Below are 26,599 nucleotides of genomic sequence, written 5' to 3' on the forward strand. Positions count from 1 at the left end.
AAAGCTTCAACATTGTGATAAACAGCTAAATCAATTAAAAGCATTAAAACTGAACCCATGTTTTATTTATTTTAATGAAAAATTGCTGTCAATCTTAGGTTATTGAGTGTCTCATGCTTTTGATCAGAGTTTCTCATTTGAAATTGTAATCCTGATGCTCTTCTGTTAGCAGAATGCTCACTAACAGAGCTTTGCATATCCATGGGAAAAATAAAAACCCATTTAAAGCCCCTTGCTTTCCACATTTTGGTATCTCCTGACCTCCTTCCTGCCAAGTTTCCCCCAGTGGAGAGAGACTGTTAACATTAATATTGATCCTGAAGGAGTTTTGTAATTAAATGGCAGATGGATGAGATGTAAATTTCATTCTCTCACTGATTCCACTGAATCACAGTTTTTAATAAGGTACGTTTTACCCGTCACAAAGGCGAAGACGCTCTGTTGGGAGTAAACTAAAACCTTTAGGGGGTGTCACAAAAAATCTTCTCTGTTTTCTGTAGTTTGTGGAGATCTCTGCTTGCACTGAGCATCACACAGTTTTGCAATGCTTTATGCATTTTTGGGAGATCCAGTTTCACTTACATGAACTAGGTTTCTACAGAGACACAGTTTTAGTAATAATAATTCAGTATAGAATAAGCGTTCTTCCATAGGGCAAGCGGGGGAATGAGGTGGCATTGGCATGCGGGAATGAAGATCACTCTGTTTGGAGTTGTTAGTTTTTATACACTTTAAAAGTGGTGCTTTATTACATACCCGATAGAAATCGAGCCCACGTTGGTGACAGTAATCAAAATTTGTCTCTGGGTGGTGGTGGTACAGTGACCTTGATATGAGTGGTCTCAGTGGAGTCCTGGGCTGTCATGTTTCTTCTCTTTGAAGCGTTATCAGTACCATTATGTAGTAAATTGAGTGAATAGGTAGGCAAGTGAGTGAAGATAGGAGACTTACACATGCAAAAGATGTATGTGATTGTTACGAAGGCTCTTCCCTAGAGACACCATCTGTGACCCTCCCCAGGTAGGGTGACCGTACCTCCCCCTGCCCAAATATAGGACAAGGTGAATGATGCTGTCCCAGCCAATACAGGACAGATGGTCACCTTATCTGGGAGTCAGGCGCTGGCTGCCCTATGGGGGCTGTCACCCTGCCAGTGAAGCTCCCGGCTTACACCAGCCGGGGGACCACCATGCTGCTGCTCCAGCTCCCCCAGCCGAGGGAAGCTGTGAGGGGGGCAGCCACGGTACAGGCCCAGCTCCGGCTCCCCCAACTGGGGAAAGCTGGGGGGTGGGGCAGCTGCTGCCTGGTCCTGCTCCTGGCTCCCCCAGCTGGGGGAATTGGGGAACAGCCGTGCCACCGCGGGGGAGCCGGGGAACAGCCATGCTACCAGACTGTCTGGCTCCCCTCTTTCCCAGCCGGGGGAAGCAGGCAGCAGACGCCTGAACATAAGGTGCAGTTAGCCCCTTTGAAGCGGTCACCTGAAGATGATTCCAGAAGTTTCTTTTGGGTTTGTGTGCAAGATGGGGTAATGCACATTATTGTGGTCCAGCTTCTAAAATGCTGTAACGTGCTGGATGTAAATTGGTTAATGTAGACTCTGCTGGTGTGAACCAAATGTTCCCCAGTGCACTTCACCATATAAACGGCAACATGTTAAAGCACAGTAAGGAATGTGTTTTGGTTTGCACTGCAGAGTCTACCTGGACCAACTGATGTTCAATACATTTGTGCACTTAGACAAGTGCATGTATGTGCATGAGCACACACCCACACACATTCCCTTGTAGTGCATTACCTCAGCCTGTTCTTGTTTGGAAATGTTTGATCACAGCAATAATTACAGTGCATAGTGGAGGAGGTTATCCATTCTGGAACAATATGATGCATATATTGTTCTCTCTCTCTCTTTCCATAGGAAGGACGCCCCTTGTAGTTGATCTTAATGGTCACAGAAATGATGGGCTACAGGCTGCCATGCTATTTCAAATCAAAGGGTTCATTTATCTAGCAATACCAGAGCAATTACGTTTAAGGTGTATACAGAAAACTGCAGATTTGATTCTTGAGAGAATATATTGAATTCAGACAGCTATAAAGAAGGGGTTATAGCAATTTGAGCATCATTCAGCCATGTTTAGAAAGGTGAAAAATCCAGGAAAATCATAACCATGTACTCCTGATTACCTGTAGATGGTAAAATGGCTGCAGAGTCAATTTCTTGCCCTAATTCAGTGGTTTTTATTAACCCTTTTATGTTGGTGACACTTATTTGGATTCAGAGTGTTTTTTATGTCCCCATGTCATTTACTGTAAGATAGGATCAGTGATAAATTACATAGGCTTATTGTTATGGGTGTGTTTTGACCACAAATACTTGGCCTTGGAAGGCAAAGAAGAGAGGAGAGCAGAGCAGTGTGATTTTCATTGCTTTAAATGTAATAATTTTTTAAATGCTTTGTGACCCTCCTCCCGTTATTGCCTGGAGTGACCAACTGTTTGCAAAACACTTGATCTAATTTAAGCAGTTTTTTCTTCTCATAGATTTTAATGATCTTCTGTTTAGGAAGGAAAAAACGGATCATCTCAGAAAAGTTGAGGTCTGGAGTCAGGGTCTGTAGCACAGGATAACCTGTCTTATGTTCTGATAATTTTTTCAGTATCTTTCTTCCTCAGTTTTGGAGGCTCCTGTATAAGCTCAGGGTTTTTTTTCCCCTAAGCCTTTGATATCATTGGAGAAGAAAAATCCAGAGTAACAAGGGAGAAAATAAATGCTGCTGCTCTTTGGTGCAAAATTTGCTAGTTAGACAATATTTTAGTCTGTCTCTTTTGATACCACACTGCTGAATTCCGTCAACATCTACAGCAGGCAGTGAGTGTTGATGTTGCTCATTACCACAGGGGCCCCATTCACATACATATATAATTTGCAGAGTGGGACTTTTTTCCCAGATTCCAAATCTACATGCATTTGATTTTTCTTTTAAATGTGAGAGTTGTCTGGACCTTCCAGCCTCGGGGGTGGAGGGCAAGGGGTGGGCTGCAGGAGGGGGCATTTATCTCCCATGCTGTATTACAGTTAGAATGAGTGGAAGTGTTCCTGTCCATGCCCCTTGATATATCAGAAAAGTTGTTGGCAAGATGATCTCAGTGAGAGCCAGTCATTTTTGGTGATTCATACCTTCCATTCTGAAATAGCCTGAGTCCAGGCCCACTGATTGGGGGGGTGGGGCGGAGAATGGAGGGGGAAGGGGCAAAGGGGGCAACTGCCCCTTGGTTGGTGATTTTTCAAAAGGGCCAGGGGCTTCCAGGTGCTGCTGCCTACAGCTGGAAGCCCTGAACCCTTTAAATCACGGCTGGCATGCCATGCAGTACGCTTCAGGCAGTTCTGAGGGCTGCCTGTGGACAGGGCTGGGGCATGGCATGCCCTGGGTAGCACTAAGAGCTGGCTGCCCCCAGTTCTACCCCTTCCATGAGTGGAGCCTCCCCCATACCTTGCCCAGGTGCCTAGTAAGTCTGTCAGCAGGCCCACCAATAGGGGGGCAGTTGCGAAGCCAGGCCCTCTTCTCACGTTGCCCTAGGGTCCACTGCAGTTCTCAGCGGCACTGTCTGTCAGCACCCTGCCTGAGTCTCTTGATCTTCTGGAATTGTTGCAAGTCTTTCAGCGGGTGCTGACGAGTGGCTTGGGGTGAGCATTTTTGGAAGGAAGCCTGGGTGATCTTCATTTCTAAATAGGCTGACTAGCTGATCTTTGGTATATAGTGAGGACAAATGTGTACCTTCCTATAGCTCAAGGTGGGTTTTTTGTGCTCAATCTGAGTTTTGAGGATATATTGCTAAAAAGCCAGTTTATCATGTGCAATGTGTTTCACTAACACAAAAAAATGGAGTGTTATAAAAATTTGTGTACGGGTCTTGACTTCTTTTAATCTCAATCTTGCAGAGTTTCACAAGCAGTTTAATTTTCAAAGATTTTAGTAAGATCATACTACTAAACCTATTTTACAGATGATAAACCTAAGGCACTGATTGATTAAATGATTGGTGTAATGTCTCATGGTTTGCAATAATTCATGGTAGAACTGGGGATAAAGCCCAGAATACCTGACTCCCAATCCCTTGCTCAAATCACCAGATTAGAGTGAGATTCTTTTTCTTCTCCACAGTTTAAGTGATAACTGTCAAAAGAGTATTTATCCCTCCTGATATGAAATAAGCTTTTATTTAAAGTTCTTCTTTGAAGAAAAAGCCCTGAAATTTCTTCTTGGCCAGTGATTTTGCTTTTTAAAAGCATGAATTTTAAAAAAAATCCTAGCCTATTATATGGGTCACTAGCCAGTTCCCTCAAATAAATACTTGATAAAATATATAATACATATAGAAGGATATGTTGACTGCATACCAGCTGAAATAAATCTTGGCTATCAGAAGAGTAAAATCCATGCAAATGAATCATGGCAATGAATTGTTGTAATTAGGATGTATTCATTACACAGGTCACATAATTATATAATTAACTTTCGGTATATTGAGATTTATAATCTGATTTTCCTAATTCCATTTTGCTCATTTAGGAACAAATCTGGTAATGGCAGAAGCCTCTTACTGTGCTCTCTCATGCTGTGTACTGTACTGTGCATGGAACTGGTTCTCTTCAGTCCCTAATTTCATTGTAACAAAGGGTCCAATGCTACTCTCGGTAAAATCAGAGTTTGCCATAGATTTTAGTCAGAAACATTGGTCCAATGATACCTCTTTATTCAAAGTCCCCAGTGCTTTTAGCGTTAGCAAGCCTTTCATTAAATATCTTCCAGCTTGGCAGTTGTACTGATAAAGCCTTTTTATTCTGTAAGTTTGATGTAAATCCTGCCAATGACAAGAATGAGAGAAATTTGATACTGTCTGCAACATAAGACTTCTGGGGGACACTGCTGAGATTAAACAATTGCCCTGAATCAACAGACAGGGCTACTTACAGCCCAAGAGTGGTGGTGGTCGCCACTGTAAGGCACACCAAATCAGTTACTTCTGTGCACCACACTGGATAGCAAGAAGCCATACGATCAATTCCCTAAAATACTCAAGTTCTCTCTACCACCCCCATTACCATTCCTTGCACTGATGAGGTAAGTATGAAAACCAGTCCTGCCAAATAAAAAGGTTCTTCAGATCCCAAAGCACCAACCGTGTTCCAAGGTCAATTTATATCTCAGATCTACCTAGAACAGCACCTGGTGTTAACCCCTACCACCCGCATTGTTCTTGTGTGGAAAAAACACAGCTACAAAATAGTTTAAAATCTAAAAAGGTATGCTGGGTTTAAAATCTTTAATTGCAGACGTTTTGTTACTGAATGGAGTGACATCATCAGTGCCTAGTAAGAGATCTTCAAACTGTTGTTCATATAGTCCTTTCTCATAGATCTTATCAGTAATTGGTTCTTAACTGGTTGTGTGTCATCAATTGCACCTGAACACACTCTCATTAGCAGTCCTTTGAGTTTGTTACATGAGCTTGTCACCTGTCCATGGGTGGCTGAGTTCTTTGTAGGTTCGTTGCTCCCATGCTTGTCTGAATGTTCACAGAAAAACCCATCAGTGTACATCAGCACTACCCAAGGCTTGACTAGTAATCCTTTCACAGCAGGCTGGCCAAGCCTCCTGTTGACATCTCCCAGAAGCAAACATTTGAAATACAAGTATGTGGCCAGTAGTCATAACTTCAAATACAAAAAAAGTGTATTAGTAACAGAGAGAAAGCCGTGCTAGTCTGTATACTATCAAAATAAAAAAGCAGTAAAGTAGCACTTTAAAGACTAACAAAATAATTTATTAGGTGATGAGCTTTCGTGGGACAGACCCACTTCTTCAGCCAATAGCTATACCAGAACAGACTCAATATTTAAGGTATAGAGAACCAAAAATAGTAATCGAGGTTGACAAATCAGAAAAAAATTATCAAGGTGAGCAAATCAGAGAGTAGAGGGGTGGGGGTATGGGGGGGGAAGTCAAGAATTAGATTAAGCCAAGTATGCAAAAGAGCCCCCTAAAATGACCCAGAAAATTTTGCATCCCGGTTTAAACCATGTGTTAATGTGTCGAATTTGAATATAAAAGAGAGTTCAGCAGCCTCTTTCCAAAAAAAGTGTATGTGTAGGAATAGTATAAGGAGAACCAGTGAATCAAAGCTTGTTATAAACACCTCACTAGGCCCACTTTGTGTAAAGTTTGTTGCAAACATATAAAAGTGGTTGCAACAATGCTTTGTATATCCATATTACAAGCCCATAACATTATACTATCTCATAGTTGTGTAAAATGGGTTTGGTCTCGGTCCTTCCTGCTGGATTTGTCTGCATCACAAAAGCAATATCAGTATCAAGGTGAACGGGGATCCTTGTTAATAAAAGTGCCACAGCCTGGTCCTCTGAGGAGCAGAGCGTCTTCTACTCCAGTTGCTCAGCACCTTGCAGGATTAGTCTCTGACTTGGAGACAAAACTATTCTCTCCGCCCTTAGAGGTGGCACTCAGGTTGTGACATGTGGGTAGGATCCTGTAGCACAGTCTGATCAGAAGAGGCCTGGGCTGTCTTTATTCTCTGTGTTTAAAAAATGGATTTTGGTCTCCTAGGCTGTTAATGTCATGGCTCTCAAAAGCATGAACTACCCAAAGCAATATTATAAAATGCAGTTTTGTGCAACTAAATAGAACACCCCCCCCAACTTTGCCAGGGTTTTAATGATCAGTTGTGGATTTAGAAAATAATGGTTGTCATATAGACTGTCTTTGTTTTTGTTGGATAAACTGGAGAGCTAATTAGCTGCAGATGAAAGTGCCTGTTAATTTCTTGGGTGAAGTTAGAATTAATTGTGGAGGAAAAACTCATTGCTCTCAATCATTGACACATCTTTTCCGTTTAAGTTTTTATTTCATTTTTAGTAGATTTTAAAGTCCAGTTCTCTGTACCAAACTGTTGCCCTTGATGTGGAGTGTCTGGGGTCAGTGCTGATGCATTTCAGCAATTTTTGGCCACGGCAACAGTTGTTTAGGGGCCACTGCAGCCACAGAGACGTTAGAACTGCTCTGGGGCTACTCTTAATTACAGTGGAGCCAGAGCAGCTCTGAGAATAAGGGAAGCAGGAAGATGAAATAGACACTTCTCCCATTTCTACATACATCTATCTCCCATTCCCACTTGGAGCACAGCTCAGCCAGGACAGAGAATTTGCCCTAAATCTCAGGTGAAATTGTGAAGTCACCACGTCATATCCTTGGTTTTTGGTCAGCAGTTTTTCCTAAGACATTTCATTGCAGCCCTATGGAATGGATATCCAGTTTCATTGCAGCAGCATGACTGCCTGCACCAAAGGAAGCTGAGAGTTCCCTCTGCTTGCTAGGGACAGTCAGTTCAACAAGGCAGGCTCTTCTTCCCTCCCCTCTTGTCCTGTGCTGGTAAACCACCTACCCCGAGGAGTTCTTGGAGGAAATCCTCAGGTCTACTCTTTTCTCCACACTTCTCTAGTGCATTGCAATAACTACTACACTGACGTCCTTCTGAGACAGTATGTTAATAGTTATACACTGTTGAAACAGATGCATGACAGAAGTGAATGATTTTCACAGCTGCAGCAGAGATTGAGCTCTGATCCAAACCCATGGTTCCCTCACTGGGTAGAACAATATTGCAGGGATGACTTGCGTGCACTATTTAGAGTTGCAGCATGCCAGAAAACCCTCTGTTTACTTATTTAGGGCCATTTATCTAGAGACATGTATTCACTTGCATGTATTTAGCGGCCTATATAAAAAGCACTCTCTGAAACCATCTGCATCTCCCTACTCCAAAAGCACAGACTCCTACAGCCTGAGTTGAAGGGAAACTCTCTCTCCTTCAGCTCACAGCAGCTTTGGGCCTCTGATACATGTGAATATGAGTTGGGCACTTCTACATCCATCCAGTAAAGGTCAAAGAGAGACATGTACATGTAATTACAAACAGCAAATGAAAAGCTATTCAATTTCCTTTTAGGTTCTTTTACTAAACCGTCACCATGGGCATACTAAGTTCCACTTTCCATTCTAAACCCTCCTGGTCACCCATTTTTAATTACTCGGCTTAGTTTGTAATACTAATTTAAATCTGCTGTCTTTGGGTTTTCTAAGTGACAAGGTCAGACAGATGTTTTACAGTCATATGAATTAGATTTAAAGGATGAAGGAAAACTTGCAAAAAGCTTCCCCCCTGGCCTCGCACCAGTGATGAGCCCAAGGAGAACTTTTTTTTTTTTTTTTAAATCTGACTGTATGTGACACTTCCACTTTTCCTCATTTTCACCCGTATGTGTAAAACATCAGAGAAATTAAAACAACATCCTTCAACGTTCAGTTCCATGTTAAGGCAGTGAAATCAAGCACTCAAAAGCAAAGAGATTTAAGACACTTGGACTCCTTCGGGACGTTTAGTGGGTTATGATGTGTGCCTGTGCTATTGTCTATTCTTGGCGAAATATGAAGTTTAATGTATTACTGTTTGTTACTAAAGTCTCACAAATTTTACTCCAAGGCCAGGTATTGTTGCTGTGCACTCTTGAGTAGTTAGGTTGACTTGAACACAGCTACTCAACGAGTAAAGAAGTTGCAGCAGTGGGTTGAGAATGTGTGCCAAATTACTGAAAACTTTTTGACTATAATGGCTTCTTTTGTGTTTGGTCTCAGCCTTTTTATTAATGATAGTTATCAAATGCTGTGGCTGCCTTACTGATGATGACTAATGTATTCTCTGCATGGTCCTGCAAAGAAATTTCATTTTGTTTGAATTGTTGTTCTTGGACTTAAATGGAAATGAAATCTAAAGTATCTCTGATCCACTATTTCTCCTGTTAAAGATTTCGAGGGCTAATCTCCTTGCTTGCTCCGTTAATTAAGAATGGGAAGAAAGGCCTCACCTCTAAATATTAAATGCAGATCTATAATGAGGTAGGAAAATGTGCTGAACAGCATTTATGAATTGAAAGATTGGTCCCATATGAAGTCCTGAAAATAGAGCCCAAGAAAAATAATTTCTGTTAGGGGAGTTGGCACCTTCCTTTGCCATTGACTAAAAACATTCTCAAAACTTAATTCAGATATCCCCATGAATAAGAGTCGTGTCTCGCTGAAGGTTGATTTCTGCTTCTGTACAGAAATGGTTCTTTCGTATGTTCGAAACACTGCTGTTAGGCAGATGTGCAATATGGAAAGCTAGCTTTAGGCTATAGGCAGAGCCATCCTGTCTGTAGGATGAGGTGAGGCAGCTGCCCCAGGCCCTGTGTTTGTGTGGGCCCACAGCAGCCACACCACCAGCCCTATGGATGGGAGGTGGAGGAGGATTAGCTGGGGGCAAGGCTGGGGCTGGACTTGGGCCAGGAGGTTACAGGGGGACATGGGTTGTGTGCAGCGGTGGTAGCAGCAGCAAGGGGTTGCCTTCTACCTCTTCCCCTCCCGCCCCCCGCCCCATACTCGCTATGCAGAGAGTGGGAGTAGCAGTCTGCTCTACTCCGCTGTACTGCCGGCCTGCAGCGCCATTTTCCACGCAGGGCTTGTGGGGTGGCTGAATGGAGCAGGCTGCCACTTCCACCACCCACATGGTGAGTGCAGGGGGAGAGGCAACCTGCTGCTGCTGCTACTACCACCATGCACAACCTGCAGTCCTGTGGTTGGGGGGGAAAGGGGTGAGAAGGTGGAGTGGGGGTGGAGAGTGAAGCCTGGGGCACTGGGGAGGGGGTTAGGTTGCCCCAGGCCCTGGTTTTGCCTTGAGTGTAGATTGACAAGGAAGTGGTTGTTTCCGTTCATTAAAAGTAATTGTATTATCCATTTCTGGTGTTTTGTTCTTTGCTATAAATTACACTTGATAGACAATGTTTTCCATTTCAGAGGGTCACGAAGCTGCACTGTGGTACGTAGCCAGGGTGCCACCTTTGAGGGCAGGTGGAAGTGGTAGAACATCACAATTCACTCTCCTGCTAGGCCCTCTGGTAGCGCCAAGGAGTGCTGGAGAAGCACAGCTGCTTCACTTCTAGCCAGTGTATGAGAGGACAAAGTATCTGTATGCCGCCTCAAGCCAGGTCCTGGAACACCAGGACCCCAATAGCACCTGGCCCCTCTGGGACTGCAGAGGGGCTCCTGGCACTATCTTTGATCTTTTACTTAGTCATATAAAAAGCTTCACAACAGCGTAAGTCAACCTCTACTGTGCCTCCTTTTCCCAGTAGGATGTGAGGGACTGTCTCATGCTGCTACTTCCCTCCCCTCCGACTCTACCTGGGTTTTTGTGGCATCAGAACTAGCAGCACCAAGAGTCTTCAAATTCTGGTGGTGTTAGCACTTTTTTTTTGTTTCTGCATTCAGGAGGACTTTGCTGCCCTTCATCTCCCCCTCCTTCGTCCAGGGAAAGTTGATTTCCCTGTGTAACTTGATTAAGCTTCTTGATTTGGCCTGAAAACCTACATGCTCTTTGGCTGGCTGGGATTTTTTTGAGGAAGGGTTGGTCTCTTTCCCATTAGAAATTCAAATTTGCTGTGTATCTTGCCAAATGTGGGATGCATTAGGGGTGCCTTTCAAGGTATGGCTCATTAATGTGAAGTGGCAAAGGAAAGATAATTAAATAATTCACTTTGTGCAGTGCTTACCACAGTCCCCTGCCAACACAGAGTAAGGCCATTGCAAGCGGACTGATTTAAGTAATAGTCTGGCAACTAGTGGTGTCAGCTGCATTTGAAATTAAGTGCTTCTTTAATGTCTTCTAGATTGGCCCTGTCTTTTCCAATGACCCCTAAAGAGCAGTGGAGAAATAGAGCAAAACTATAAGGGCCAGATGCTCAGCTGGTGTGAAGTGTTGTCCCTCTCTATTGTCATCTGAGCCGTGCCGACTTACACCAGCTAATCATTTTGCCGTGAACATACTGTTGGCCTCACTGGTGACATCCAGGCTACACAGTCACTGTGGGAGTGGGACACACTGGGATTCTGTACCCCTGGTGGGGCAGGGCCCAGGACTGAAGGGACAGGTCCTAGGGCAGTCAGCCTTTAGCATCGCTTGTTTCCCCTCAACCCCAGCATCAGAGCCGTGTAGAGCGGTGGGCTGTGCTGCCGTGGCCATTCAAAAGGGCCCAGAGCTCCAGGCCCCTGTTTGAAATGCTGGGCCTCTATACAACTGCCTCCCTTGCCACCTCTGTCAGCAGGCTTGGATGTCACTCAAGAGTTGAACATATTCCCTTAAACCATGCAACTAATCCTTTGCTACTAGTATCTCATTTGGTCCTGCAACGCTCAAAGTCAGGCTCTCAATAGTATTCAGTAAAACGAAATGTCATTTCTACAACTCTTCATTCTCCTGTTTTTGTTCCCTTTAGGTTGCTTCAAAGATGACCGCATTGTGTTTTGGACTTGGATGTTTTCTACTTATTTCATGGAGAAATGGGCCCCTCGACAGGATGATATGCTCTTCTATGTCCGCCGAAAGCTGTCCTATGTTGGTGGCGATAGCGCAGAGGGAAAGAAGGTGAGTGTACAGCAATATAGTAGAACACCAGAGTTATAAACTTACCAGTCAGGCACACATCTCATTTGGAAACAGAAGTACGCAGTCAGGCAGCAAGAGTGGAAAATAAAGAGCAAATACAGTGCAGTAGCCTAGTAAAAATGTGGGGCTTTTGACCTCTTATTCTTCCCAATGAGAAAGAAGGATCACTTTTACTGCGTGTCCACTTGAACAGTCTCATTCATGTACATACACAGAGCTGATGGCTGATTCCTAAAGCTTTTGAAGTTATTCATCTTTCCTAGTGGGATTAGGAGATCAAATAACCCCTTTCATATCTCACTAAATGAAGCCTCAAGCATAAATGGAGTCCTGAATATTTCTGAGCTGTGAGGATCTTTCATAAGTAGACGCCCTTATTTCAAAATTAGCCTTAATGAACAGCCTGCAACAATGGTTGATGTGGGAAGTAAGAACTTGCATGTGTCACTTGGCACACTGAGCTAAAGGACAGTATTGTATGCGTCAATATTGTGCCTGGGACAAGCGCTGAGGGTTGCTGCTGCTTGGGGCTGTTGCAGCACTGTAAGGTCTTGTAGCCTCAAAGTTTTTACAAGTTCTTTTCAAATTGTCCTGTTTAAAATGAGGGTTTGTGTAGATTGGCAGTTTCAGCTACCTCTTATGGGGGGTTACTGAGCCTGCCTTGTGAAGCAAAACATTGATCTGTTACTTCTAACTCTTGATTTATGGTTGGACTGTATTTAGTTTGACTTTGCAGCTTTATTGGCTGTTTTGTGATAGAGAGCTGTCCGCAGTACCCAGTTGCCATCACTGGGGCTATAAAGTGTCTTCTGTATGTTTGGATATGTAAAGGAGAAGGAGCTCGAGACAAAAGACTGGGTTTTCAACATTGATTGCATTTTAAATCTGTGCACCTCCAAATTGCATGCTCTCCTTAAGTATATCCTGGGAGGTAGAGACCTGTTATGCCCATTTTACAGATGGGGAAATTGAGATTGAAGAGATTTTGAGCAGGTCAGGACCATGGTAAGAATAGTGTATAAAGCTGGAACTGAACTCTAGGTATGGCCCCCAGTCCTGTGCTCGGAATACCAGATTGTGCCTGATGTATCTGGGTTTGAGGTTCCCTATAGATTGTGTGTAGCTTAAAGTGTGCAGAAGATTATCTGCAAAGCAAATATTTCTGTAGAAATGGTCTGTTTACGGTATAGGTCTGATGTAAATCTAGTTAATCAGAGATTCCTTTATGACAGCTTACCTCTGGTCTATCTCCAGATCTGTCTTCTGTGTTCAGATTGCCAACTTGAAACCTGAACTAAACTGTGTGAGATAAATTGAAGGCTTGTACCAATAGTTCTTTCAAGTTGATGAAATACCTCAATTGATTTGAGCCTGGTAGTTTGTGTGTGGGACTGATCGCAGATAAAACAAAAAAAAGAGTGATTCTGAAGGTGCCAGTAACATCTACAATAGGAATCTTCGTAATTTGTGCCGGCAAGATCATCTTGTTAATATTATGAGTTGTGGTGATCCATGGTCCATGTTAACTAGAATCCATTGTTTCAACAAATGACTATTTCTGTTTCTACATCCAGCCATTTCTCAGATTTTGATGATTGTCCTGAAGAGGTGAATATGGAGAGAGAGAGATTCCCTCTGTCTCTACTAAAACTGAAGAGGCAATAACACTTGGTTTCTAAAATGAATTGTAATAGGCTAAATGACAGAATTAAGATGGGCAGAAAAGACTGTGTGGCTCCAGCTTAGTATTCAGCGATATTCAATTTCAAGGATGCATTTTGGTTCAGCTTCAAGGTGGTGGTGATATTGGCCCCAAATAGTAAAAGTTTCTCCAGAACAGCTGCTTTGATGAAGTTCTTCATCTCTTGGGTCCTTATCAATAGGCTTTTTGGGAAAGACTGTTTGTTTTGTTTTGTACAGTACCTAGCGCAATGGGGTTGTGACCCATAACTGGTGTTGCTACGTGCTATGGTAATACAAATAATATTAAGTAAAAAATCTTGAACCCCACTTTAACAGGCTCTTGGAGACAGGTCCATTTAACTCTTTTTTCTACTATACGTGTGTGTACACATACTATGAACTCTGGACAGGTGCCATGTCAAGACAGCACTTCTCTAATCCTGGGGACTGAACTCATGGCTATGTCCATACTATGAAATAAAGTCAAATTTATTAAAGTGATCCATGTAACACTGGGTTTTATGAAGTCGAAGTTGAGTGTCTGCTCTTGCCCATAAAGTTGACTTAGTGCATCTCCACTAAATCACCAAATTTTGATTGTTGTGGCAGTGCATTGTGGGAACCTGTCCCACAGGTTCCTCAGTCCTGTGGCATTCTTCCACCCCCCTGCCCTTCCCCCCGGTATACTACAGGGGAAAAATGCCACTCGAGTGATTGTGGGTATGTAATGTCATCTTCCCAAAATGCATAACCTTCATTCCCCTCCTGTTGAAAACAAACAGCCGTTTTCAGAAGTTTCTTTCCCCAATGAGAGAGAGAGAGAGAGAGAGAGAGAGAGAGAGTGTGAGTTATCTGCATTACGGACCTTGTGACCAAATGTGTTGACTTGAGGCTGTAGTGTAGGCATAGCCTATGATGTCAAATCTAGGATGTAATTCTATTAAGCATTGAAATAAATTGCTTAGGGAAGCTGTGGAATCTGTCACTGGAGATTTTTAAGAGCAGACTGGACAAACACCTGTTGGGAATGGTCTTGATATTTCTTAGTTCTTTCTTGAATCTAAGGAACTGGGTTAGAATATCTCTTGAAATTCCTTTTAGTCCTTCAGTTCTGTGGTTCAGTGTCACAGAAGGGAATCGGACTCCTGAGTATCAGCCTTTGTGTGGTGGTCAAGAAAATAGATTCTTTTTGGGTTAAATTTGTGTTTGGCCATCAGGGGTTAAAACCACAACTAAATTTGATCATTTTTAGTGCTTTTTAAGTTTAATATTCATATGCATCTGTGTAATATGTATGAATAGGTAATTACAGTTTGTGTTTGGCCATGTATATTTGAAGTATGTAGGATTTTTGAGTAATCTAAATAAAATGAAGTTAGGAAAACAAGAGAAACAGCTAAGAGGATTCCTAATAAACTATAAATTATATAAAAGTGTAACAGGATTGAGTTATGTAATTGAAATTTCATCTTACTGACAGTTAGGAAATACTTACTATTCTTAACTAGCCGTTAAAATGGGGCCACAGAGTTGCTTACTTACATTTTTAACCCAGCTTCTGTGGCAGGGATGAATTTCATTGTGAAGGAAGGAAACTCAAACCTAGGTTTCACTATGATGGAGGGGAAGAAGGTCATAAATTATGCATTACTGCCAATGCAGCCCTGGTGAGTCACTGGAGGATTGCAGGACAGAGAAGTGGGAAAGAGCCCCGTAGACTGAGTTGAATAAAAGAAGTGGCTGCTAGGAGCTCTCTCACATTCTCATCAGTCTGCTTCTCACGCACCAGAATTCACTGAGGAAAGATCTGTGTATTTAATCAGTGAGTTATGCAATGGGGAGTCAACTAGTTAACAGTTGCAGGAATGAAAATACCATTTTTGAGGCCAAAAAATTGTCTGTCATATATAATTTATGCAACCGAATCAGAGCTTTTGAGTTCATAATTAAAGCTGCCATGTCAATGATAGCAAAATGCTCAGGGCAGAAAATCTTAAATAGAGTGCATTTAACAGCCCAGTTTTGTATTCTACGCTGTTCAGTCACCCATTTCAAATATTTCCCTATCAGGCAAAGATAAGTTGAGTTAGTTAATAAGCTACTGTGTCTCAAATCGCACTTCTGCCATGTCTCTAATGCAATGATATTCAGACATCAGTGGTTCAGGAGCCAAACAAGCTATCAACATTAGCTACATATATTTACAGACACTCCATACAATAAAATTTGCACAGCAAAATGGCTAACCAAGTATTCTACAATCAGTTAACTGATCAGGGTGTTTTTATTAGGTCATTAATAACTTAGATTGGGTAATAATTAAATCCCTCAGCATTTTGATGTCATGTGCTGCAGAGTCACAGGAGATACATTAATAAGCCACGTGCTACTCCCAAGCCCCAGTCTCTCAGTATCACTGCTTTAATGTGTCATTTACTGCAATAGCATAATTTCCCACGTTATATCAGTTTTAGGCATTCTGCTTGCCATTTCAAGTTTCCACCCCATACAGATGAGCCTAATAAAGCTAAGGGATTGCACTCATAATGGACAATCCATTGCTGCAGTCTGTTGCCCTGCTACTCTGAGGATAAAATATGCTGCTGTTAACACTCACTAGGAATTACTTATTGAACAGCTCTAATAGAGTGAAAACCTAAGACAAATGTGTTTGTCGGTTACACTTATATGCATATGTGGTCACCAACGTGGCCTTTGACCACTCTTTCCTAATGCTTAAATCAGAAGATATACACAAGAATAGGAACAACAAATTAGCAGATTTAAGGAGTCTGAAACCCAGGCTGCCATGGGACCGAATCAGTGAATGAAAGATGTTTGTTTTCAGAATACAATGCAAGCCATGTTGTCTGGCACCCTAATAACCGGCAAGCTCAGTCAACCAGCATCTGCTGGGGCTGGCAGTAGCAGGGCCAGCAACCTGGACAGCTGGAAGCATTGCCAAGCTTGCGGATGTGGGGCCAGCAGCATGGCCAGGACCAGTGGCAGCAGGTCTGACAGCCTGAAGTTGAGTAACTGGCACATTTGTTTAACTGGTAACCCCCATTCCTCATGCATGCCAGATAACAAAGCTTGTGCTGTACTTGCATATGACAAAAGCTAACAGTTTATCGACATCTTAAACGTGTTGATTCTTCGTCTGTCTTACGCTGATGACAATATTAGCAGTTCTGTGCAGGAAGTAATGGTTCCAGTTCCCTAAGCAGTTAAAACACTTTACTTTGAAGTCCAACACTTACCACAGCTTTGTCAGTGCCAAAGCTATGATAAAAACCATTTTGGTACCTTCAGTATATTCTGATCTCTCAGATGTTTCTTTTCCCCCTCTTATGTTGGGCAGATATCATTGGTCATTGAGAGCTGTGATTTTTCTCATTCGTGTCTAGCTTATTACTTATCTTTTATTTGTATTGTCTAGACAGATGAAACCATATGTGAGGGGAGGAAGGAGCCACAAAACAGTGATGTGATTTCTCCCTCTACACACCTGTCAGGCTCGGAGGCAAAATATGGAGATTCTAGGTGACCAACAAATTACAGTAGTGGGGTGGGGGGGGGGCTTATCCTCAGCCAAATGCTATTTTGACTAATGCAGCTGTCTTAAATGGGGCCTTTTTGCAGTCCTGCATGCCCTCCAAGGCTTCCTTTTTATAAATTGTGCCAGCTGAGGTCAAGAAAACAACTTCCTCTACAAGTAATTTTCCAGGGCATGTGGAGGAGTAGAAAGAGTGCATAGAAATGCTTCGCTCACTTGGGAATGGGGATTTGGAAGAGTCCTGGGTTCAGAATCACTAGTCGCTTTTGAAAATCTCAGCACATGTCCGCACAGCAGTTAAACGCTCAGGGGTGATGTGGGTCAGCTGACCTGGGCTCTCTGGGCCTGAGCAGCTGGGCCACACAATTGCTGGCTAGAGACTAGTGCACAAGATAGAGCTGGGCTCTGAGACCTGGCAAGGTGGAATGGGGTGCCAGCACAAGCTCAAATGTCTAAACAGTAGTTCTAGCCCCACAGGCCAAGCCCTCCAAGCCCAAGTCACTTGAAGTCTGCCTCTTCATGCTTCAGGCACCGTTCCAGAGGATATGCCTCCATGCCGATGACAGGTTCTGCTCAATAATGACCCAAAGCAGGGCGGACAGGCTCATATTCATATTCCTCATCTGAGTGAGATGCCACCAAAAGATGGTTGATTTTGTATGAACAGGTGTGGGGTTCGAGTTCTATAGTTTGCACACCGACATGGTTCTTTTTAAAGACTGCTAACAGCATGCTCCACACCTCATCCTGCTCAGATTTTGGAAGGCACTCCAGGTTCTTAAACCTTGGGTCAGATGCTTTAGACTTCTTAGAATTCTCCTGTTAGTACCTTTTTGTGTTTTGTCAAATTGTCAGTGAAAGTGATCTCGAGACAAACATACACTGGGTCATCATCTGAGGCTGCTAGAATGTGAGCTATGTGGCAGAATACGAGTGGAACAGAGCAGATGATGCTCAAATCTTCCCTCAAGGAGGTCATTCACAAATGTAATGCATTTTTAATGAGCATTATCGGTATGGGTGCATATCCTCAGGAAGGATGTTCAACGAGAAGGGGTGTAGGAATGCTTAGCCTATCTGGCATGTTGATACCTTGCTTTCAAGTGACCCTAAATGAGAAGTGGACAGCATTCTATTCCATGAATATAAGCAAACTTATTTGTCTTAGTGATTGACTGAACAAGAAGTAGACTTGTAGGCTCTAAAGCAGGGTTGTGCACAGTGAGGGGTATGCCCCCCAGAAGGAGGGTGACGCTTTGTAAGGGGTTCGCAGCACAATCGGTTTCCCACCCCGCCACACAGCTTCCACTGCCTCCCCAGCTCTCTGATTTCTCCTGTGCAGCCATTGCGTTGCCAAGGGAACACCCCACCCCCTGCTGCTGCACCAATCAGCGTGCGTAGAGGCTCTGAGTGAAGCGGTGGGGCAGCTGGCAAATTCCCAAATTGAAAAGGGACCTGGGATCCTTTCCCCAAGCACCCCGCCCCCTTCAGGGTAGCCCCTGGAGCATCCCAGCACCTCCTTCCTGAGTGTTCCCCCCACGCACAACGTAACCCTTCCTGTGGTCCTCCCACAGGTTGGGGGACCCCGCTAATTGCAGGGGCATGATCTAAAAAGTTTGCTCAGCCCTGTTCTAAAGCAGCAACAGGCAAACTTTTTGGCCTGAGAGCACATCTCAATTATAGAAATTGTTTGGAGGGCTGTGAATGCTCACAAAGTTGGGGTTTGGGGCTTAGGAGGGGGTGAGGGCTGCAGCTGGGGGTGCAGTCTCTGGGGTGGGGCCAGAAAAGAGGAGTTCAGGGTACCTCAGGGTGCTCTGGACTGAGACTGAGGGGTTTGGAGGGCAGGGGGGTGCTCTTGGCTGGAACAGAGATTGGAGCACATGGGGGGGAGGAGGAGTTTGGGATGCAGGAAGAAGTTCCAGTTTGAGGCTGGAGGGGGATCAAGAGTGGGGAAGGGAACTGGGGTGTGGGGGGTGGGATTAAGGAGTGCAGGATCCAGGTGGCACTTACCTGTAGTGGCCCATTTTGTCTCCGTCCTGATGCAGAGGTGTGGTCATGCAACTCTGTGCACGGCTCCTTCTGCAGGCACTGCCCCCACCCTCACCCCAGCTCCCATTGTCCATAGTTCCTGGCCAATGGGAGCTGGTGATTTGGGGCAGGGGGCAGCATACTGTGCCCTCTGCTACCGTTGCTTTCAGGAGCTGCACGTGTGGAGTAAGGCAAGGCAAGTCCCCAACCCAGTTACCGCTCCTCTGCTGGAGCACCATAGTGGGGTAAGCTCCCTACCCCGCTCTCCAGTAGCAGCTCAAGGGCCTTCTGAAAAGGTCCAATGGGCCAAATTAAAAGGTTTGACCATAGTTTGCCCCACTCTGCTCTCACGTGTCACATTACTTTTGTTTGAGTGCAGTTACGTAATCAAAACAAAAAATCTACAGTTGTAAATTGCATTTGAGAGAGAGATTGTATTGCAGTGCTGGTAGGAGGCGAATCATTTTACAGTGCAAATATTTGTATTAAAAATAATGTGAAATGAGCACTGTACACTTTGTGCTCTGTGGTGTAATTGAAATAATTGTGTGAATGTAGAAAAACTTGCAAAATATTTAATGAATTTCAATTGGTAGTCTTCTTTTAACAGTGCAGTTAAAATGCCAATTTATTACAATTGGCCTCCATTCTTTTTGTCTCACTAGCGATAAGTTTGGTTTGTTTCTGAAGTTTACATTTCAGTTCAGAAATTATAATTCAAACTCCTAATTTTAGAGAGCGACAACATAGTTGAAGTTTTTTTTTTTAGAAGGACCAACATCTGCTGGGGGATGGAACAAGCTTTTGAGCTTCAGAGTTCTTCATGTCTGGGGAATAAAACTAGTATCCTAGTTAAGTATAAGGTGGGACCTGTCTGATTTTATTTTTAGAGGTTCAATAACTCAGAAAATCAGATTATTTAGAAATCTGTCAGTGTGGGATTTGTAGTGAGTGCTCAGACCTTTCTGGAAGCGGGTTGGTATGGCAACCAATGTAATTAACCTGGAGGTTCAGGGTTTCAACTCCCCAGACAAGGCCATCTTTTTCTATAAGGTAGACTGCTTGAATGCTACTTTTCAGCCTTACACCATTCTACTGGTTCAATAAATGACTGGGGAAGGATTGCATTGTAAGCAGTGGGGAATAATTGTGTGAGCAAGGAAATAGGTGAAGAGGACAAGACATTGAGTTAAAGGTTGGTTGGTTGTGGTTTGTTCTTTTGAGTTTTGACTGCAACTGGGCAGATTCAGCAAAGAGAAACTGAAATGATTGAAATTAAAATGTGGTAGAATGAAAGGAGCAGTGTTAACTTAGGCAAATACCAAAGGGCTTACATTGTGTCTAGCAGTATTGAAGGGTGCACACGCTGAGCAGAGTGAGAGATTGCTTAGAGCACCACAAGGCAGTATAACTAAAAGCAATAGGGTAAAACGAAACCGTGGAAGGTTTAGTCGGCATAGCAGACTGTTTCGAAATCCTAAAACATTTGATTGTGGAGTAATGTTTCGAGAGAGAGAGAGTGGAAGTCTCATTACTCAGGCCACTTTAAAGTGAAGTGAACAAAGCACTAGCAAATAGGGTGATGGACTTTCCTCTGCAGCAAATGAGATAAATGACTTCATGTCTTCTTCCCTTTCCTTTTTCTAATCTGGGGCTTTTAAAACAGTTGAGTCCTGCTGGCTGAACCCCAGTGTGTTTAACACGTTTGCATGCAGAACCAGAGGTGAAAATAAGCTAGTACACCTCAGTGCAGCATCTGAGTGTGACAGCATTCCAGCAAGAATCTGTCTGGCTGGGGCGGTTGGCTACAGTAGCACCCAACTGGGCTCCCAAGGCTGTCCTGCGGGCTGCCCATGCTAAGCAACAGTCAGGTGGAAGGGGCTGGCTGGGTGGGTGCGGGAGAGAGGGGTGGCTACCACTTCCCCTCAGTCCCTGAGAGTCAGAGGGATTGGTAAAGAGCAGCAGTGTCCTGGTGTGTGCGGCTGCAGTCCCCATCCCCCAGTCTCCCCAAATGGCCCCCCAGCCCCAATTCTTGAAGCTCCCCACATCCCTCAGCCCTGGATCTCCCCCAACTCCGAATTTCGATTTGTCAGTTTTTTTTCTCCTTATGGTTTGTTGGACAAGGTTGGCTTCCTTAGAAGTGCACAGAACTCAGGAGACAGCATGGACCAGAGACTCTTAAACTTTTTGAGACCATGGAGTGCCAAACGATACTTTATTATGTGGAACACCTACGAACGTTTTCCTCAAAAAATTGTTAGGCCAAAAAAACCAAACATCAATATGTACAGCAAAAACAAACTGAAGTAATTAAATCAGGTATCTTAGTAATGAAGTAACATTCTATCTGGTTTTAGTATTTTCCATTACTGTAATCATCATAAAATGGTTATTTACAGTGCTTTTTTTGTGTTTCAAAAAAAATAAGTAAGGAAGAGCTGGTGCTCTGTCAGCTCCCTGCCACACACCCTGCCCAGCCAATACTGCAGCTGGAGCTGCTGAGGTGGTGGTACTCAGTAGTGGCACAAAAAAAGCACTGGTTATTTATTTATTGTGAAACTTTGGATTGTTTTTCCGAATGCTTGTGGCACACCTGCAAGTTGTTCATGGAACATCAGTGTTCCACGGAACGTAGTTTAAGAAACATTGATGTAGACCCCTGCACAGTGTAAATAAATTGGACTATACAGGTCCTTTGCCTTTTTGTTTTCTTGCGAACAAATAAATAAATGAAAACCTGAAGCTGGCCAAATTTTGTCTATATTAATGGGTCAGACCCTTGGCTGGTATGGATCAATGTAGCAAATGAAATCGGTGGAGCTATTCTCATCTTGACCAATAGAGAAACAGACAACAAAAAAAAACCCACCAGTAACTTATGTTAAAGTGATCATGAATATATGCAAACAGAAAAAAACATAGACTGCTGATATATACAGGTATGCATGCACACATGCTTGGTGCTTTAAATGGCCCAGTTTCACGAAGCTGAAAACAAATATAAGCCAAAACAGCTGGTAGAAAGAATTTACAGAAGCATGTGCATGGGAGTTGTTTAACAGCACTTCACTAGTTGTCCGGGTAGTCACGCTTGAGGAAGAAGGCTATCCTGTTTTAAAAGCAACCACGTTTAGAGCAGAAGTGAAGCAGCAGGGGAGGTTTTGGCTGGGCAGTAGGAAAAGCTTAAGTGTTGGGGTGGTTAACCACTGGAAAAATGTGCCAAGGGAACTGCAGAATGTCCATCATTAGATATTTTATGGGCTGGTGAGACAAACACCTGTCCCAGATGGTGTACTTAATATTTAGTCCTGACATGAGTGCAGGGGACTTGAGTAAATGTCCTCTTACAGTCCCTTCCACTCCAATGAGTCTCAAAGTTTACAGATCACACACAAATAAAGGGAACGGTAAATAGTGAAAAGGACGGGTCACGGATCCAGAGCTGTCCGTATCACAAAGTGGGCTTGGGCACAAGCAAGCATACATTTTAATAAGGCTAAATGTACATGTGCACATCTTGGAATAGATATTGTAAGCCGTACTTATGGGATGGGGGGTTCTATCCTGGAAATTAGCATCCCTGAAAAAGATTTGTGTGTCATGGTGAATAGTCAGCTGAACATGAGTTTCCAATGCAACATTATGACTAATGGGGCTAATGCTATCCTCAGAGGCATAAAAAGGGAAATCACCAGTAGATATAGAGACCTTACTTTGCCTCTGTGTGGCACCGATGTGTCCACTGCTGGAATACTGTACTTGGTTCTGGTTTCCAGAATTCAAGAAAGATATTGATAAAATGAAGATGCTTCAGAAAGAGCCACGAAAATGGTTAAGCATTAGAAAACATTCTGTATCGTGATAGACTTAAAGAGCTTGATTTGTTTAGTTTATCAAAGAGAAGATTTAGGGGTGACCAACAGGCCATGTTTTTGTAGCCATGTTGGTCCCAGGCAGTGATTCCTCTAACTTTTTCCATGCATGGGTGGAATAAATTTGTTGTGCACCAGTAGAAACGTGCTGGTGGCGATTCGCATTCTGCTAATCAGCTGAGCAGGACCTGAATCTCTCTCCTGGGCAGCTGCCCAAGTGCTCAGCTTACAGGTAACGCTGGTCCCAGGATATTAGAGGCAAAGTAATAGAAGCTGGTACAATAAAATATATTACCTCACCTATCTTTCAGGCCAGAAGGGGCCATTGTGATTATCTACTCTGCCCCTCCTGCACATTGAAGGCTACAGATCTTACCTAGCTACACCTGTAATAGGTCCCTAGCCTCTGACTGAGGTGCTTAAGTCCTCAAATTATGATTTAAAGACCAAGATACAAAGAAACCAGCATTTTACTCTGCATAAACCTGCAAGTGACCTGTGCCTCGTGCTGCCAAGGAAGGCAAAAACCTCCAGGGTCTCTGCCACTTTCAGACCTCAAATATGATGCACAGTTGGATCCTAAGCATATGGGGGGGAAAACCCACCAACCAGACACCTGGGAAAGAACTCCATACAGTGAATCAGAGCCTTCCCTTGTCTAGTAATGTCCCATCTCCAGCCATTGGAGATAGTCTGTAGGCAGTCCCATCATAGCATCCCCTCCACAAACTTATCAAGCTCAGTCTTGAAACCAGTCAGGGTTTTCCCCCCACTGCTCCCCTTGCAAGACTGATCCAGAGCTTCATGCCTCTGATAGTTAGAAACCTTTGTCTAGTTTCAAGACTAAACAGGTTGATGACCATTTATACCCATTTGTTCTTGTGTCCTTGTTGGTGCTTCACCTAAAGAACTCCTCTCCCTGCCTGATATTAATCCCTCTGATGTTTTTATGGAGATGAATCATATCTCCCCTCAGCCTGTGTTTGGTTAAGTTAAACAATCCAAGCTCTGAGTCTGCTCTCATAAGGTAAGTTTTTCCTATTCTTCTGATCATTCTACTATGCCCTTCTCTACACCAGTTCCAGTTTGATTTCATCATTTAAAAAAAAAAAAAAGGTGGGGGGGAGGGGGACACCAGAATTGCACATTGTATTGCAGATGAAGTCCCATCAGTGCCCTATGTAATGGTACTAACGCTTCCCTGTATGTACGGAGGTAAGTTGCCTGATGTGTCCTAGGATTGCATTAGGCTTTTTAATGGCTGCATTACATTGGCAGCTCATAATCCTCCTTTTACTAACCCATACACAATCTTTTTTTCTTCTGCTTCCAACTGATATTTATCTCTTACCACAAAAATTCTAGTAATTAGTCCCTAAGTGCATGATCTTGTGCTTTGCATTAGTAAATTCACCCCCCTTCTATTATAGTTTTCAAGGTTATCCAGATCTTCGAGTATGACATTCCAGTCCTTCTCCATATTGGCTGTACCTTCGTGTCATCTGCGTATTTTATTAGCACACTCCTACTTTGTGCACCGAGGTTACTAATGTAAAAGTTAAATTAAAAAAAAAAAAAAATCATCTCCTCAAAGGCAGGAACTATCCTTTTTGTAGAACCATGTTTTTATTTTCTCTCAATTACCTCTATGTTCTTAACTACTTTTTCTTTCAAAATTTGTTCCAAGACCTTGCATATAACGGAAGTCCAACAAATGGGGCTATTGTTGCTCAGCTCACTCCTCCTCACCCTTTCTTAAAAACAGGGACTGTATTAGCAATTCTGCTGTCCTAGAGTGTGACCCCTGAGTTTATAGATTCATTAAACGTCTTTGCTTGATTACTATCCTGGAGTACCCAAATAGGAAATAAATATTTAATAAATGGTTCTTTCATCTATCAGGGAAAGGTCTAACATGATCCAATGCCTGGAATTTGACTAGATAAAATCAGGCCGGAAATAAGGTTTGCATTTTTAACAGTAGACATAATTGACCAACAACAGACCAAGGATTGTGATGGGTTTTCCATCACTGGTAATTTTAAAATCAGAATTGTTTATTTCTTTAAACCAACATCTTTAGAATTATTTTGGAGTTCTGTGGCCCGTGTTTTACAGGCCTGTGGCCTTCGTCAGAGTAGCTGATCACCATGTTCCCATTTGGAATCCATGACTCCATGAATTCTGCTTTACATTAAGTAGAGGTCTGGCTCAACATTTACTTTTTTCCCTGCTTCCAAATATCTGGGTTTTTTGGATGCCTGACATTGCAGCTTGTATATTGCTGCCATACTAATAGCCAGTGGCCATTTTGTATATTTCTACATAAAACTATGTGAGTTAAGATGTGCCAAAAGATCCATTACAATTAAAAACAAATGCAACTCTAATCCCGCTGAAATCCACAATCCATAGGGTAATGTTGGAAAAGGGGACATGGTTTTAAAAAGCCATAAAAGGAAAACATTCCCTAGAAGAGACACCATCATTACCGTGAGATGCTAGCCTAGCCCTGCACAATTTGGTTATGTCCTGAGCTCATGGGCATGTGGGATATCTCCTACCACCTGAAAGTTAGGCTTGACTCTTTCCTATTATTACAGTAATTTCTCCTGAGCATTGTTCAGTTCTGTAACACAGTAGCTGGCCCATTAAACGTATTTAATAGTCCCAGACTCTGATGCTTATAAATAACACTTGGTATCAACTTACTCCATATGTAGGCTCCACTGAAGATTTTATACATGTGTAGAAAAGAAGGAACAGAGACACTTCCATGCATCTTCTATTTTTAGAGGTGTACCTGTAATTCTAGTTATTTCCCCTTTCTGTGACCAAGGAAACTCCCAGCACTCTAAGTAGTACTGTGGGATATTGGTCTGGATTCACTGGACCTTTCATGCTGGGGAAGCTATTTCTCCTCACTGTGTTGGAGTGGTTTGGGGGGATATTTTGTGGAAGTGAGTAGCAGGGGACATGGAGGAGGGGAGCAGCAATTCTGAGCATGCTTTACACTAGGTATAGCTGTTTGTTTTGAATATATACAACTTTGTCAAAGTAAACAGAACCAAGGTGGTCCCTACTGGTAAGAAAATGTCTGGTGCAAGGGTAGGTGAATATTGGCTCACTAGTGAGATCCGGTTCCGCAGGATTGGTCCTTGGTAGGCCACTACTGCTGTATTTACCTGTACATTTGCAGTTACAGGAAACTGCAGCTCTCATTGGCTGTGGATTGCCTTCCCCAGCTAATGGGAGCTGTGGAAAGTGGTGTCTCAGTCTGTGCTATTTCCCACAGCTTCCATCGGCTGGAAGATGGTGATCTGTGGTCAGGTGGAGCTGTGATCACCCATACTGACAGAGGCACAGGTAAATCTAATTGGTGGCAGCCCACCAGGGGCTAACCACCACTGTCTTACTATCCATCACTGGTGTACTGCCTGCTCTCATCAGACTTTGAACACTCTTCATCTCTGTGCATGGCACTGAATAAGATTGATCTGCTAGGTAGGAACAAATGGGTCAAAGCAGCACGAGTTATTCCTGTGGACTGGAATTGTTGCATATGAGATTAACATCTTTAAAGCCGCATCAAAGACTCTCTTGCTTGTGGAGTGAAAGCATGCTCCATCGTGACCTTCAGCTCCTGATCCCACAAACTTTCATGCATGTGCTGAAGTTCAAACATGGAAATCCCACTAAGGTAAATAGTGAGGTTAAGCACATATATTTAAGAGTTTTTCTGGAGCAGAGATACATATGTTTCTTTTGTGACTTTCATAAATGGGTAGTCACAGGAGGGTCAGGGACACCCTATCCTTCCGTTACTGGCAAACAGGAGAAGGGCAGGGAACAGTCCCCAAGGCAGTTCCAGGTAAGAACCCCTGCTCTCTTTCTTTCATTCTTT

The 26,599-nt window shown here is 43.2% G+C and overlaps 1 protein-coding gene across 3 annotated transcripts in view; it reads left to right on the forward strand.

Annotated features, from left to right (window-relative positions):
• Positions 1-26,599, forward strand: part of KIAA0930 (KIAA0930 ortholog) — a 132,559-nt gene that overhangs the window by 63,337 nt on the left and 42,623 nt on the right. For all 3 annotated transcript variants that reach the window (XR_012646665.1, XM_075003487.1, XM_075003500.1), the window contains exon 2: positions 11,387-11,535. Coding sequence is in view for 2 of the 3 variants with exons in the window: in XM_075003487.1 (XP_074859588.1) it covers positions 11,387-11,535 (149 nt within the window). In the remaining variant the exon portion in view is untranslated. The remainder of the gene's footprint in view (positions 1-11,386; positions 11,536-26,599) is intronic.

The sequence above is a fragment of the Carettochelys insculpta genome, chromosome 1 (genome assembly GCF_033958435.1).
Source record: "Carettochelys insculpta isolate YL-2023 chromosome 1, ASM3395843v1, whole genome shotgun sequence".
NCBI classification, from domain to species: domain Eukaryota; kingdom Metazoa; phylum Chordata; order Testudines; family Carettochelyidae; genus Carettochelys; species Carettochelys insculpta.